We start from the raw sequence: 17,484 nt of genomic DNA on the forward strand, positions 1-17,484 counted from the left end.
CTTTTCATTGTGAAAGTTCTGATGGATGATTCATTCTGGAAATGATTACCTAATAGCTCAAACTAGTCCTTCAATCACAACCAGTTTGTAACTGAGTGTGCTCCAGGATTAGATCTTAGCTCCTCTCTATTCTTTCAGCAATTACAAAAATGTAATAGTGATATAAAAATAGATTTTAATTCAGAGTTTCTCTCAAAGATGTCAATTCTTACTGATTAGAACTTGTGTTAATTTTTCAGATAAAGACAGGGAGACATCTGTTATGGCTAAAGTCATATAACTTAGCTCTGAAGATGGGAAAAGAACTTAATACACTCTTCCTCATACTATTTCTGCTGAGGCTAAAGGTCATGACAGAAAGTACCTCCCTTTTTGTCCTGCTAACAGAGGATGTAGTGGAGAAACACGTCTAAACGTACAAAAAGGAAAAAATAAGGTCTATGTTGCACCTTGTTTGTTTTCTAATTACTCATCCTGGAATTTAGAAAATAAAGACTCTTTGAGGCTTCTGGAGAATTATTTTGTCATCACACACGAAGGCTTAGAAGGAAAAAAGAATAGTCTGCTACTAAAGACTCAACAATATGAACCTTTATACACAATTTGTCTCTGGGTGAAGGTGGATTTGTTACCCAAGACCTCGTGTTGTATGCCCTCACTCGTGTCCTCGTGCACACACGGGCCAGTGGTCAGGACAGTGGGCGAACGCACTAATGCCTGAGCAATTCTGGAACACGAGGAGGGGGCTCAGGCAGCCTCTCTGATCAGCAAAGGAGCCGAGAAACAGTTCACGTAACCTACCATCTGGGAGATGTTTAAACTGATTTATGCCATCCACCCACTTTTCACAGGTTTTGGCAAAGTAGTCATACCCATACAGGGCTTCTAGAGGCTTTCTTGTCCTCTCGCTCCATTTAGAAACATCTCGGATGCCTGAAAGAGAAGTGTGGAGAAGAGTGGGCTTAGGCTCCTTTTAATGAGATATTCCACAGAGGTGAGCACAGTCTGCCTCAGAGCCACAGTGTCTGCCGCCCTGCCTGCAGGAGTGCTTGCCCCAGGCCTGCACACCGCCGCCTCCTCACTTCACCCAGGTTGGGAGGCATCCCTGACCACCCTCCCTCCACCTGCTCTGCTCAGCACTCACCACTACTTGGCAGTGTTGTCTAGGTCCAGGGCTGAGTGTCTGTCGCCCCCTGGGAAGAAGCTCCAGGCTAAGGGACTTTGCTTTGTCTTGTTCCCCACTGCAGCCCCGGGCCTAGACGGTGCCTGCACAAACCAAGCACACGATAAAGGCTTACCAAGCAACTGAAACTAGATCTGCATTTCATGCTTCTGTTAAAGGTACAAGATAACGGAAGACATTCCTACTTAGGGTCACCTGAGTTAAGAGTGACATTACTTAACCAAAGAAGGGTTTTTTCCTGAATTGCATTTATGTACATTGAGAAAGGCACACAAATTATTCTAATTTCTGCTACTGAAGAAATATGGGTGTAAAAGGCTAACTACTAACTTCAAACTATGTTGCAGATGATTCACTATTAGGAAAGGAAATAACAGCTAAAAACCACCTTTAAAATGAATAAACACATTCCATTACTTTTCCCAATCTTTTCCATATTTCTTTAAACATACAGAGATAAAGACTCTAATGCTCCTGAGCATATTAAATATTGCTCATCTAGAGCTTTGAATGCCACACTTCTGCTACACACTGCACCTTAAAGATCACATGACACTAATGGTGGGAATTCACACTGAGCAGTAACCTATACGGCACTCCAGACAGGGCCAGGCAACTAGCAGGCACCCAGTATATACTTGGTGAACAGAAATAACGGAATGGAGGAAAATATGCTGTTTACAACTACAACTGCCTTCTAAAGAGGGTAGATCCTGCTACAGACAGTGCCTGCCTTTTCTTCTGCTGACTGGTTTAAATCTGCAGAAGGAAGTCCAAGGTTGAATACAGAGGCTGAGGAGAGCTGAACTGCTATGCACATAAGTAAAAAGACTTCAGAGAGGGGTGTACTGAAGAAGTCTGAAAATTACGAGACGGGGAGGAGATTTGGGAACAAGAAAAAGGAGAGCAGGAAGAGGGGGAAATGGAGAGGAGTTAGCAAGAGGTCGTGAAGATGGGCAGTAAAAAGTGCCATGTATATACTTCTACTTTTGGCTGTATAGTAGACCACACCCTCTGAAAGGTCCTCCTGCAGTGGAACAACTAGATCTTTCATAAAATACAATTTTTGTTACATTGTTAGAACTGCAGTAATTAATGGAAACTAGAGTATGAATGTGTGTGAATATATATATGTATATATGGCACGTATATATATGGCAATATATGGCACGTGTGTGTAAGAGAATGGGAACCCTGAAAATAGAGCAAAGAGTGGTGAGGCTACTCAGAAAGCACGATTTGCTTTGCAGGAAATGTAACTATTAGTTGGGTGGGCGGGTAGAGCTGAACCGGAGATTCCTGAATTAAGCTGAGATATCACTGGCCCCCACCTGGGATTATCCAGTGGTTCCCAAGAGCAGCAAATGCAAATCCTCTGTTAAGAGTAAGCAAACATTCACTCCTGATTGGAGACCACAAAACAATCAGAATCTTTATAAAGCTCATGGAAAGCCTAGAAAATTGGAGGAGAAAGCTTAAGAAATTATGCAGAACAAGCACTACACAGAGAGACAAGAAGATGAACGAGAGACACGGAAGACGGAAAGAAAAGGTCTACAAGTCCAACCAGTCCCAGAGGAAGGAGAGGACGAGGAGATGGAGGAGGTGCAACATTTGAAGAAATAACAGGCGAGAACATTTTCCAGAACTGAAAAAAGATAAGAATCCAAGGACAAAAATCAAACGTATTCCAAACAGGATAAATAAAAAGAAATCCATACTTAGAATAGTAAAAGAGCAATATATCAAAGAAAAAAAGCTCTAAAAAAACAGAGAGATAAGACACATCACTTCAAAGTAAGAAAAATCAGACTGACAGAACTGCTCAACAGCAAGTAAGGCAGGCAGAACACAGCAGAATAACAGAAAATAATTTTCCAGTTATATTTCTGTACTTAGCCAAATGATCTTTCAAGAATGAGAGTGAAGTAAAGATATTTTTAGATAAAAACTGAGTTGAGGGCCAGCCCCGTGGCTTAGTGGTTAAGTGCGCGCGCTCCGCTGCTGGCGGCCCGGGTTCAGATCCCGGGCGCGCACCGACGCACGGCTTCTCCGGCCATGCTGAGGCCGTGTCCCACATACAGCAACTAGAAGGATATGCAGCTATGACATACAACTATCTACTGGGGCTTTGGGGGAAAAAATAAATAAATAAAAAAAAAACAAAAACAAAAACTGAGTTGACTATTAACAGACCTGCCCTTAAAGAAACTTCTAAAAAATAACTTCAGGAAGGGGCCAGCCTGGTCTCGTAGTGGTTAAGTTTGCGTGCTCTGCTTTGGTGGCCCTGGAGTTCGAGGGTTTGGATCCCAGACGCGGACCTATCACCGCTCGTCAAGCCATCCTGTGGCAGGATCCCACATCCAAAATAGAGGAAGACTGGAACAGACGTTAGCTCAGCGACAATCTTCCTCAAGCCAAAAGAGTAGGATTGGCAACAGCTGTTAGCTCAGGGCCAATCTTCCTCACCAAAAAAATAAATAAATAACTTCAGGAAAAAGATAAATGATCTTAGAAGGAATATCTTAGATGAAGGAAGAAAAGGTGGGTAAAGAAACTGACAAACACGTTGGTAAATGTAAAAACAAACAAACAAATAAAACTCACCAAGATAATGAGAAAAGAAAACACTGTAACATTTCCTTACATTAAAATTAGTTCTGTCCATAAAGAAAGCATAAGCTGTTCAATACAACTACTAACACAATTACTAACCAGCAAGGGGTTACTGATCAGATTATCAGCAAACAAAAAACAAAAAGCCCTGCAAATCAACAACATTGCAATAATATTGGAAGTGTTCCAGTCATGAGAATCCTGGGGTGTTTGTTCTGTTGTTACACTTCACAAGTAGGAACTGTTAAACATATTGTACTATATGTATCAAATATTATATAACAAAAATTTTAAATCAATGAAAAGACATGAATAGGTACAACACAGAATAAGAAACCCCAGTGGTGCAAAAACACATAAAAAGATTCTCAATCTTATCAGTAACAGGAAAATGCAAATTAGGACCCTCAACAAGATACTGTTTTACACCCATTTGACTGGCTAGAATTAAGACGTCTGATGATTCCAAGTTTTTGTTGAGGATGTAAGTTAAGGAATCTCATACATTGCTGGTGGAAGTGAAAATGTATTTAGCTAGAAAACAGTCTGTCACTTGTAACGTGGTATACTTGCATAACAAAATCTCAGCAATTTCACGTATGGGCATATGCTCTAGAGAGACTCTGATGCTCATATGACCCAGAGGAATGTACCAGAAATGTTCAGAGCAACACTGGAAATAGACCTACTGTCCGTTGATAAAAGAAAGGGAAAATAAAATGTGACATGTTTGCCCAATGGAATATGAGATAGCAGTATCAGGAATGAATCTTAGAAATGTAATGTTCAGTGAAAAAATGAGACATAGAAGACAATCTACAGTATGAAATCACTTGGTATAGCTCAAAAACAAAAATAAATTATAAATTGTTTAGGAATATAAACATATGTGACAAAAGTGTTTTCAAAAAGGCACAGGGACGACAGCAGGACTCAGGCTGCAGGTAGGGGTGCACTGGGGAGGAAGCCCATGGACACAGCGAGGGTGGCAAGAGCAATCTACATGCGTTCCATGGTGGGTCCACAGGTGTTGCAATTCATACATGTCATGTGTGTTGCATTATATATATAAATGTCATACAATTAAATAAAAATTTAATTATAAAATAATAAATTTAAATAAAACATTATACAATGATAAAATAAATTTTTAAAATATATTTAATATATATCATATAATATAAATATAATATATATATTTAATTTATAAGATATAAAATATTTATATTAAACATTTAATGTTTAATTTATATATTTAATTTATTATTAGTATTATATTAATATTAATGGTATAACATATAATACAAATGTAATATTTTCAATTTATATATTTCACACAATAAGAAAAGTCCCCTGTGATAGGAAGGCCAAGACCTTTTAAGAATTAAGCTGGCTAATGTTCAGTGTGAAAATATTTTTCTTGCAAAAATGTAAATTCCTCTTCTTGGGACAGCAAGAGATCCTTCAAATGAATTAACTCTGCAAAAGCTGGCATTTGGAGTGAGAGGTATCTATGGGAATGCAAAATCTGGGGCAAGACTTTAGACTGCCACGGAAAACACCTACATCTCAAGGCTCAGGGAAATCCAGCTATAGCTGGGGCATGTCAGATGTTCATATCAAGCACTGTGGTCAGGCACACAGCCTTGGAAGTCATACTGACTGGGTCTGAATCCCAGCTCTTGCATTTGCTAGCTCTGTGACCCTGAGCAAGTTCCTTAACCTCTCTGTGCTAGTTTCCTCATCTGAAAAATGAGAATTATAACAACACTCTAAGATAAAGAGTAAATAAGTTAGACATGAAATGTGCTAACAACAGTGGCTGGCATATAACATGCACTCAAAAATATTCTATGTATTTATATATTGACTTTTAGTTAATTTATTCAAGAGGAAGCCAGTTTTACTCCAAAGCATAATTTCCACCAAAAAATAAGAATAATTATGTTTCACAGTTCAGTTTCTAAAATAACCATTTGAATCAAACTGTTTGCTGATCCAAAACAGAACTAATTTGTATCCCAAAAGAAACTGATTTATTTCTTTTTTGAGCATATAATTTGTGCTGAGCACTAGAATCGTAATGAAGAAAACTCATTCACTCATCATTAATTAGTGAATTAGTCCCGGTAAAATGTAGTTGAAGCCTGCTGTGAGTCAGTCAGACACAGACCTGAAGGAGACATGGTCTCTGCCCTCAGGGCCTCATCGTCCAGCGGAGAACTTGTAAACAAGCACTGCAGAGGGTAGCGGGAGAGGCTGGGGGCGGACAGCGGGGGGGGGGGGGGGGGGGGGGGGGGGTGTCAGTGAGCTCACACGGCAATGGGAGGAAGTGGCAGAGGTGGGGGCTTCCTAGCAGATGCACTGCTGGATCTAAGTTGGGGGGACCAGAAGCCAGCAAGCAAGTATGGGAGCAGGACCAGCACGTGCAGAGGCACAGAGGCAGGGAGCTGCCACCTACCGCCAGCCGCAGGGCTTTTCAGGCGGCTGAAAGGAGGGGTGTGTGGGGCTGGGGGGACAAAAGTGGAGGCAGAGGGACCTAGAAAGGCAGAGGGTCCTGAGGCACTCAGACTTTGTGAGCTAACCTGAGGAGTTTGAACTCGACTTACACAGAAAGCTATGGGAGACCCTGACAGACTGTTAAGTAAGATATAATGAGATTTACATCTTACCAAACTCTTATCAGAGCAGTATGGAAAGCAGAGTGAACCCTGCCTACCTTTATAGGCTGAGAGGAAGGATCCAGGGAGAGAAGTCAGTGATAGAGGAGAGGGAGGGAGAGCCAGAGGCATCACGGCCTAGAGGCAGGGGGAGGGGATGGAGCAGCACCAAAGTGGACCGGCTTACTCTGCACAAGACAGACACTCTCCTCCGAACCAGGCAGGGATACAGTAAGGACAGGCAGGAGTGCCTATTAGGATTGGTAACTAAATCAGACTTATTTAGCAGTTCATAGTTCTTTACGAAACAGACTATAAAGAACTAAGATTCTACAATAGAACATTGCCATTAAGTAGCTTACTTAAGTCATGGGAATTGCAGAATAGCTGAAAAAAACTAGACTTGTGATATTCTAGTGCATGGGTCTGCAAACTCTTTCTGTCAAGGGCCAGAGAGTAAGTATTTTAGGCTTTGCAGGCCAAGAGGCAAAATCAAAGATATGTAGATTAAAGGCAAGAAACTTCTGAACCTCATGGCCCTAACTGCCTGGGGTGGGCCATCTGGGATCCAATGGAAACATACTCAGGACAAAAAGCTACCGGCCTGAAGATGGGGGTTCTGGCAGGCCAGGCCAGCAGATGGTGATGGTGCAGTAGCCCAGGTCACTTTCTCTTAGGCCCCAGGGACCCCCAGATCCCAATGCACCTTCTCTCCTCCTGAGAGCCCAGCAGTCTCAATTTGGTCAGCATGCTGGAGGCTAAGCAACTCCTGAGATGCCAACTGAAATTCCAGGACTGGGGCCTGGTCATTGCCAATAGTTGCCAATGCACAGGCAGCCACCAGCACAGGCCCTGGGCAGCAACACTGGGAGCGGAGGGGAAACGGGGATGGAGGGGGACACCCTAGCTTGGTCTCCAGGACTCACAGCGCTAGCCTCCTGGATCAGTGCCTGGGCCTCACAAAACCAGGTGGCCGGCTAGATTTGTCCCCAGGCTGCAGTTGGTTGGCCCTTGTTCTCACATCTCTAAAAGCCTCAAAGATAAGCTTGAAGGACAACCTTTAAAAATGTGAATAGCACAAAAATTCTTTATCAAGCTATAAGGTTTCATATTTAAATACAGTGTTCCCTTTTACACTCACATTATTTTAAATGAGGTTATGAATAACACTTTACATCAACCCCCTCCTTCCTTGAAGCTCACTATCAGTAGTAGGAAATGTAAACACTGATTTTACTTAGCCTTTCCCTGAGTCATAAAAATGTCACTTTTGGAAACAGAAAGCTTTAAAATCCAGACTGGTTAAACTGCATTACTTTTCTAAGAACTTATTATTCTTCCCACCTCAGACTTGAGAACTGGAAGCAGATGAGATACAACTTGACAACACAGATCAAAATAAGACATGAGAAGGGAAGAGGGAAGAGATGCTACTTGTCACGACATCGCCAGTTCCAGGAACCTACCCTGATAAATCACTTCATCTTCATCAGTCACATAGGCGTTGGCTCCCCAAATCACCATCTTGTGGATGTAAGATGGGTATTTTGCAGCTGCAGTGAGGGCTGTTATACCACCATCACTCCACCCCAACAAAGAGACCTTCTTAAACTTCAGCGCCTGTGATGAATACAGTGAAACACAGGGCACAGGTTATTGCTCCTCTCAGCTAAAAGAACCTGATAATCAATAATTATCAAAATCAATACAGTTGTGGGGTTTGAAGTCTCAATTGGTAATTAAATAAAACTCCTTGAGTCCACCATTTGATGACATAAATGTCTTCTCTCAATTAGTTTTGGTGTAAATATAATTGTCATAAAAACCTAAGTACATAGTATTGTGTTTTTTTTTTTTAAATTTTTCCCCCTTTTTTCTGCCCAAAGCCCCAGTAGATAGTTGTATGTCATAGTCGCACATCCCTCTAGTTGCTGCATGTGGGACACAGCCTCAGCATGGCCCGACTAGCGGTGCGTCGGTGCGTGCCCGGATCCAAACGCAGGCCTCCAGCAACGGAGCGTGCGCACCTAACCTAACCGCTAAGCCACAGGGCCGGCCCCCGTAGCATTGTTTTGAATTATGAGGGAACTGCATCATCTGATTGGATAAAATCTCAAGGAACTGGAAACAATGAAGATCACCTGTACTTGGACATGACAAACGTGCGTGTGCACATGCACAGCTGAGCAAAGACTTCGAGAACAGTTATGTAGATTAGAGAGGGAAACTTGAGATTTGTTGGATAAAATGAAGTCATTGCATCTGGAAAAGCCACTGACTGCCAGTGTGGGAAGAACTCGCTAGAGCTGGGCTGACATAGAATGGTGTCATGGGGAGGTTACGTTAGTCCTAGGCTAAATCAACCAGGCTCTGAATACGTGTTTGATAGAGAAAATGAACAAAGATTACATCTGAGAGATGCTACCTAGAAGTAAAAATAGAATGACTGGGAAAATTAAATGTAAAGAATTAACAAAGATCAGTCCAAGATATTTACTGATAAGACTATAAATTGGTATAACTACTATGGATAATAATTTGGCACTATCTTATAAAATGAACATTTGCGTCTTCCATAACCCAGCAAGTCATCTCCTACATTTGTATGGACAACAGAACCTTCACTGCACTGCTGTTTATAATCACAAAAAAAGCAACTTAAAAATTAAGTTATTTATCTACAGTTAGAAGATAGGCAAAATAAGACACAGTACATCCATACAATAGAATACTTTGTGCCTATTATAAGACTTATGTAAACTTATATTTATTGACATGGAAGTATCTCCTTGACACACTGTTCCAATATTTTTCGAAAAGTTGGAAAACATTAGGTATAGTATGATGCCATCAGTACGAAACTGTGTATTTATATATGTGATAAGATTGGCCAGAAGGGCAGGGCCTCAGTCTTGGTAGTGATCTCTCTAAATAGTTGGATCGTGGGATACTTCTACTTTCTTCTTAATACTTATTTGAACTCTTTGAATTCTCTGTAGGAATCACATGGTAATACCCTTGGAGAAATAAAAAACAAAAACAAAATAGATGAAGACAGGCCCAGCCATCCTCCTTCTCCTGGGCTCTCCCCTAAGAGTCCCACCTTCATCAAATCAACAGCATCTTTTGCATCTCTTTCAAAAAAGTCCACCGGGAAATCTCGATCTGGGGGTCTGGAATGTCCATATCCTCGAGGATCCCAGGCGACCACTGTGAAGAGCTTCTTATTTAGGTTCTTAATCTGGGGTCCAAAATCAGTCTCTCCACTTCCTAAAACAGCCATTTGGTTAGTCAGGTGAATGCTTTCATTGTTTCAAACATATTACAGTAAAAACAGAAATAATTAAAATCTTAAAACAAAGTAACTATTTTCTACTCAAAGTTAGACATCAGAATGTTATCAGCAAAGCAGCCTTGCAATGATGGAATCCATTAACCCAGAAGCTGACTTCTTTCCTGGTGGAGTTCAGACCTGCCTCTTATCTCCCCCTAGTGGCTACTTTCAGAAGGACAAAGGCCTTGCTGCTTCATTTGGTCCCGTATTATTCCAGCACTTTTGATACTTGCTCAGCTTAATCTTCCTTTTTTAAAAAAACAATTCGTGAAACTGCATAGAAATACTTACCGACATGATATGTTTCTGGGTTATTTTTTCTTTCTTTTTTTAAATGACTGTTACAAATGAGAGAGATCCCAATAATATCTGTAGACAAATTTATGAGATTTGGTCCACCTTATTCAAAGTAGAATTCTAAAATCCCAGATGTTTTTTTACTAAGCTAATGTGAATAGCCCTGAAGACTTTATTTTCTGGTTATAACTAGACACCGGAAAACTAAACTAAAACACTGAAATGAGGGGGGAGAGCAGAGAAGAAATCAAATTAGTTTGATTTCATTAGAGTGGAGGGAAGAAATCAAATTAGTTTGTTTCATTAAAACAGTACAAAAGGGCATATGCTAACAAGTAGAACTACGTTCTTGAGCCTGTGGTGGACTTGGCTGACAGTTCCCAGCCCACACATGAGGTCCTGGCCACTGTGTTCACACAGCCACTGCATGTGGTGTGGAAGGCCAGACCCTCAAGGAGCTAAGTCCAGGGGCAAGTCAGCATTTTATTTTTAAAGTCTGCTTGATTTCTAAGGACTCATACCTTATGAGTATCCAAATGGATACTAAACATCTTGCTTGACAAACTAGCTATTATTAGAAAATGTCTTTCAAGATGGTACAGAATCATTTAACAAGATATACCTTTCTCAACATCAGGTAAATCACTCAGAAAACTCAAGCCAAAAATAAGCTCATATTTACTGCTGTGACATTCGAAGCTTCTCTTCTGGTCCCTGAACTGGAGAGACTTCCACATGGGAACTATCCTGAAGGAGGGGCAGCAGGCAAGAAGGTGGGAAAAGGAAACAGTCTAACTCAAGATCAATTTCAGAAATAATAAGGCATTTTTCTTTCTGGCACATAGGTAAACATTTGAAGAACAGTGCCAAGAATACTTAAATCTTAATAAATTATTTCAAAGAATAGTTACCAGTATACAACAACCTGAGAAGGAAACACATCCACACTGGTTGCCCGTGGGGAGGGGATGGGTGCTGGGGCAGGGGACTGCGAGAGAGTCTCACTGATTGATTTTTTGATTTTTGAATCAGATTAATGTTTTACATAAACAAATATTAAGTTGTGAAAAGTGTTTTATACCTGGATAATGATCACGACAGTACTGAAATAATGGAAATCTAAGGTGGTAAATTGTTCATAGCTTTTACAGATAACTTGAGCTCTACACCACCCACTGGAGTAAATGTCCTCCTTCATTACAACAGCTTAAGGGAAAAAAAGATACTAAATACCATCTAGACAAAGATGTTTCAGTAGCTACAACGGTACCACAGTCAGCTGAGGCTCGGTCAAATGGAAACATCAAGCAATTGAAAATTTTAGCATTTTAGTTTCAGGAGTAAGAAGAAGAATGTAAGGAAATAAGTATATATTGGGATTCTTTAACTAAATTAAAAATAAAACAACAATACTAAAACCCTTAAAACCAAATTTGAGATGTCCTGGGATCACCGGAAAGTTTCCCCTGGACTTTCTAAATGTAAACTACTTATCTGTAAAATGAGACTGAGGTCCAGCTGGCTTTACTATGCTCCATTCATGCCAATCGAATAATTTTGACTTTCAAAAAGGCTTTAAACTAAGTTTTGTTCTTAGCTCTTATTTTAATTGAATATATAATCAACCACAACAGGGCGATCACTCCTTCTAGCACTGAGAGTCTCGTATCCTGGAACCCCTCAATTCCAGGCAAACTGGGATGGTTGGTCACCCACTCATCTTCTTCCTATACCCCTTTTCTTGACCCCTGTCATCCTCCCAAATTGTAGGCAATTACACGGTACTTGCATGGGAAAAACTGAGTATTTAAAGGAATAAAAATATGCAATGTAGAAAGGTATCTTTCTTAATCACCTAAACTTAATTGTAGAAAACATTACTTAAAGCATTTCAGCAAAGCACTAAAATGATCCATCTTTGGCATCTACTATTGTGAATGCATCATAGATTACACAGCATGCAAGAGCATTCATTAAAAAACTTCCAGACCCAACATTCCAGGAAGCAGCAGGACGGCATGCTCTCCCTCTCCAGTCTGCTGATAATGTAGGTGGACCCCATTCACAGCCACTTTGGCAGATGTCACCGAGGTGCTAGAAGAGAAAAACCCCATCCCCAAAGGAAAATTTAGCAGTACAAATGTAATACGACAAAACTGCCCTTTTATATACGAGTTAGCTCCAGTACCCTCCTCAGGCTTCCCAGATTATTTCGATTTGTGCTTGTTTTCCAAACCTAAAAAGGGACATGAGTTTGTACCTTCCTTACTAGGCTGCAGATCTGGACTGTCTTCATGTTTGAATATCCTACAGCACCAGCCCAGGGCTTACCCTACAAAAGCACTGAGAGGCTTGCTGAAATCAATGGCCATACAGGCCCATGGGCACACGCCTGGTGAGTTGGTGCCAAAGTGCAGGCTGCTGCAGGGGGCCCCACACAATGAAATGAGAGGGTAAGCATCAACAGCACAGCCTCTGGAGCCATTCATCCAGACCTCAGCAGGTCTAGAGGAGCTACCTGGACCTTCAGCTGCCTGGGCATCATTCCCAAGGATGAGGTGGGTCACAGGGAAGGCCTTGATCCAAAGGCAGTCCTTCAGGCATATGACTTCTCATGTTCTCAGGCCAGCTGCAGAAGGGCTGCAGTCAGGGATGCTCATCTACACCTATATGGCCAGACTGCTTTTTAAGATGTTGAAATATTTCTGTGTTGATTGTTAAATAGTCTGGTGCATAAGCTCCCATCTCAAGCCCTCCTCCCACCACTGACTCTTCTTGGCCCAAGACCTCCCGTGATGCAGCACCTAACTGGACATACTTGGCACAGGAGAGGGCCTCAGGCCAGGGCTACTGCCAGGGTCTGTTCTGACTGAATGATGCGTGTGCCACACCAGGTGTTCTGCTGATTCACCTTTCCTCAGCGGCTCTTCCAGGAGCTCTGGGAGGACTACGCAGGGATGTACAGCAATAGAGCACATACGAGGCCCCGCATCAGGCCCTAAGAGCCTCCCCACCAATTTCCCAGATGGCTGGGTGAAATGAAGAAGGGACATTATGGCATACCAGGATAGATGCTGGAACAAATGTACTGAATACAGGTACATCAATTCTTAAACAACACACAATTTCTGGAAAATATGACAGAATTGGATGATAATGGGGCTTGACATAACTATAAGCTCATTATCTACAGAAATATTATGAGAAGAGCAATAATAGAGCCAGAGCAACGGTAGTGTCATACTGACACTGCCAAGTTACTTACTATTAATGTCCTATTCCTCTGAATGACTCATTTTTATTGCTAAGATGGCTCTAGGATCAAGATAAAAGCAAACAATACTCTACTAGTAAAGATTCATTTCAGCAAATGTTTGCTTATTGACACATTTGCTTTGCTCACTGTCTAGTAGGAGAGAAGATAAAGACAGAGATCCACTCTGCAAACCCTCAGGGAGGGGTAGGTGAGGACTGAGGAAAGAAGAGCTCGAGGCAAACGGTTGGAACAGAAGTTATTAGTATTTGCTGTGTTCAGCACAAGGAATGAGGCAGCTGCCTACAGAAATGACCAGTGTCTGCGTGGCTCATGTTGGTGAGAATGTGTACCTTCATTACTCCTTGTGCCTAAAGATCTTCGAGAGGCTCCCTTCCTTGCAGTGTCAAGGACATGCTTGTGAAAGTCATTTGTGCAGTGAGGATGTTATGTGCAATGAAAGGATCCCCCCTGCCCCCTTCTCAATGTGCAAGCCAGTGGGTTTTCATGCCTGGGTGTTGCTGACTCGCTGTCTGCATCTCTCCAGGGGCCCTGGAGCCAGCCCTAGGGCACTGGCTTAGGTGGGCTTCCTTTCCTTTAGCTTTCACAATCATTCCAAAGTCTCTTCTGCAAAAAACCTCTAACTTCTGCAATTTGCTCTGTCTGTGTTTTGAATCCCCATTCCAAATTTCTTTTTTTCTAATTATCCCTATCCCATATTCTTCCGGTTGCCTAAGAAGAATATAAACAAAACCAGGTAGTCTAGAATCAGGCATGAGAACTCAACATCAGGGCAGGGTTATTATGGCAGAACACTTCGCAGGTGACTTTAGAGGAGAGCCAGAGAGATCATATCAGGGTTTGGTAGACATACCTGGAGAAGAGTGAAAAAGCAGCATTTGAGGTGAACTTCAAAGATGCATAAAACTTTGAAAAAGAAATGTGGTGGGGAGGGTGCTTCGAGAAGAAGAAACAACATGATCGAAGGCCCAGGAGCAAGGGACATATGTGGGGACAAGGCAGTATTCAGCATGGCAGGAGTGCAGGGGCAAAGAGGGAGCAAAGGTTGGGGCCAAATGGTGCTGGGGTCTGCAGCCAGGCTGAGGGGAAAGAAAACGTGCTTAGTGCTTTGTCATCAAAGGCCTGCAAGTCATTACACCAGAGGTACCGGCCTTAACACGTCAGCCTACCCCTTGGGGTTAACAGAGGCTGCCAAAACCCTTCATCAGTCTCCAGGTTGGGGAAACAGGACAGAGGACTGTTTGAGAACAAAAGTAAATCAAAAGCAAATCAATTTCAAACATAAGAAAAAAGTTTTATTTAAAACAAAAATAGAGTTATTGAATGATTTATTTTCACATAAGGTCACTCAAATGAGTCTAGCCTTTTTTCTCAGCTTATCAAAGGGCCCCTGAGACGGCAGTCAGGCCTCAGACAAACGTTGTTGTGTGTATGCTGAAACAAAATGGCCCTGACACGTCCTTATTACCTGAACCACACTCAATATACCAAATTTCCCCAACTCTCAGGCAGGAAAAAGGATAGAAAACTTCAAGTTTAAAGAACAAAAATGAATGCCTTTCTCTTGGGCTGTCAATTTGTCTTTTCCACCACTTTCTCCATCCTAATAATTGCTTGTCTAACCCAGGTGTTCTTAAGCAGGTGTGTTCATTAGAATCACCTGTGGAGAGTTAAAACCATGCACACCTAGGACAAGCCTGGGAGACTAGCACTCAGGGACTGGGGTAAAGCCCTGGCATGTGCTTTCAAAAACAACAAAACTCTACCATTCCGTTCATCCATTCATACACTTCCTGAACACCTACTGTGTGCTGGGTGCCCCCTGTAGCTTGGAGACTGGCAGGAAAGACAGATAAATAAACCTGCAACCAGCAGGTACCACGCCGTTTGCGAAGTATTATGACAGAGAAGTTGGGAGTGTAGGAGACCTTGGGGGTGTAGGCAGCAGACACTGAACTCACCACGCCTTCACCAACATCTACACAGCCGCCCACTTGGCCCCTTTGGATGAGAACACTTCCTGCCTCCCACACATCAGCAAGGCTCAAAACTAGATTTGAATCATCTGGCAACTTTGTGAAAGGGAAGGTCAGGAGCAATACAACGGCAATCAGGTCCTGACTGAGGGGGCCAAGTCTCGCCCCTCAGAGGGAGACTTTACTGTGGGAGGAGGCAAGAACATAACAGCTTGGGGCAAATAATTAAACTAGAAACATTTAGTTTACTTATTAGAAACATTTAGTTTACTTATTAAACTAGAAACATTTATTTTATTATTTTTTAAATGAGTTATGATCTTTTATTTCATTTATTTTATTTTTTATTTATTTTTTATTTTTATTTTTTGGTGAGGGAGATCAGCCCTGAGCTAACATCCGTGCTAATCCTCCTCTTTTTGCTGAGGAAGACTGGCTCTGAGCTAACATCTATTGCCAATCCTCCTCCTTTTTTTCTTCCCCAAAGCCCCAGTAGATAGTTGTATGTCATAGCTGCACATCCTTCTAGTTGCTGTATGTGGGACACGGCCTCAGCATGGCCGGAGAAGCAGTGCGTCAGTGCGCACCCAGGATCCGAAGCTGGGCCGCCAGTAGCAGAGCGTGCACACCTAACCGCTAAGCCACCGTGCTGGAAACATTTAGTTTATTAAACTAAATACACTCTGCTAAGGGCTTACGTACCTCATCCGTTCTGTCCTGTGGTACACATTATACTTCACCTAATTTTACCACTGAGGGACCTGAGAACTAGAGAGTTTAGGTAACATGCCCCAGTCACACTGCTAGTAATTTGCAAAGTCAAGATGAGCACCTGAGCATCTGACACCAGAGCCTTTGGCACTTTCACAGTTTGCTTAGAAATAAAAATGGGGGCCACTTAATAAGATACATCTTCACTTTGCAAGTCCTACATATTCTCTACATCTTGTTCAGCTTTGTGTTTTGTATATTTTTCCCAAAGTAACCATTAGCTACAATAAAGTATCAGCTACCCCTAGGGCTTAGACTTACATGAATTTTGATGACTTATTTTTACATTTTTTATTCATTGTATTATTATTTATATATTCATATTTGTATCATTACTAATTGTACCTACTAATCACTTAGTTGTTATTATGTCAGGCCTTTTACACTCATTGTCTCAAATCCTCAGACCAATTCTGCAAGGCACGAGGCCCAAAGAGGTTAAGCAACTTGCTCACATTCATGAAGCTTCGCACAACTAGTAAGTGGCAACGTGGCCATCTGAATGCCAAAGGCCATGCTTTTTCTGTAAACTCCTCGCTGAAGAGAGTCCCTGACAGGATTCCAGCACTGGGGCCACACTCACCTGCCTGCCAGACAAAAAGTGGTGGCAGGCGCCAGGGGAAGTGCCTTTTCTTTTTTCTCTGATTTTCTAGCAGAGCATCCCAAGGTTGAACTCAGAAAACATTTTTCTTCAGGCAGATTGTTAGTTTCTATAAATTATTAATATTCTAACTGTATATAACATACAATTTCAGGTGGAAAAGGCTTTTTTGACCTGGTACTGGAACAAATGACTTTACAGATTATGAAATAAGAGTCAGAGCTCCAAACAACAGACTAACAAACAAGTTTTTGGAACACAACTCAATTACAGGTTGGACCCTAGCTGTTCTGAAGCAAAGGTTTTACAGGAGTGCTCTACCCATTTAGATTGTGCTGCAGCCTTGTTTTGGGATTAACCAAGACCACTGCTTGATTTCTCGGTCATATCAATTTGCAACTGCATTTATAAAACTGCAGTTCAAAGCCCAGAGAAACCTGTTTTTCAGAGATATTTTAGGAAGAATAATTTGCACTGCTAAGTGGATGGGGCCTTCCTGCAACAATTAAACAACCTATCGTAACTTTGGTATTGGTACAATCAGAGAAACCTTATTTCAATCCCTTTCTGCAAATAGGAAACTGGATACAAATAGCCACTTTTCAATGTTGATTTATATAGCTGTGGACATTGACATTTTTCCATCTGTATCGAAACAGTCCTGAAAATCTTCTAAAACTTCTAAAATAATAAAAAAGAACCTAAGTCAAATATGAAACTCAAGAACTAGTCAATCACAATATAAAAATTGAAAGCTGGTCAGATTTTTCCT

General features: G+C 41.6%; 1 protein-coding gene across 1 annotated transcript in view; it reads right to left on the minus strand.

Annotated features, from left to right (window-relative positions):
• Positions 1–17,484, minus strand: part of BPHL (biphenyl hydrolase like) — a 30,597-nt gene that overhangs the window by 11,882 nt on the left and 1,231 nt on the right. Inside the window, exons 2-5 of the mRNA XM_058555372.1 lie at positions 12,081–12,184; positions 9,563–9,729; positions 7,926–8,079; positions 802–933 (exon numbers count right to left, since the gene is read on the minus strand). Coding sequence (XP_058411355.1) covers positions 802–933; positions 7,926–8,079; positions 9,563–9,729; positions 12,081–12,184 — 557 coding nt within the window. The remainder of the gene's footprint in view (positions 1–801; positions 934–7,925; positions 8,080–9,562; positions 9,730–12,080; positions 12,185–17,484) is intronic.

Source organism: Diceros bicornis, chromosome 14, assembly GCF_020826845.1.
Source record: "Diceros bicornis minor isolate mBicDic1 chromosome 14, mDicBic1.mat.cur, whole genome shotgun sequence".
NCBI classification, from domain to species: domain Eukaryota; kingdom Metazoa; phylum Chordata; class Mammalia; order Perissodactyla; family Rhinocerotidae; genus Diceros; species Diceros bicornis.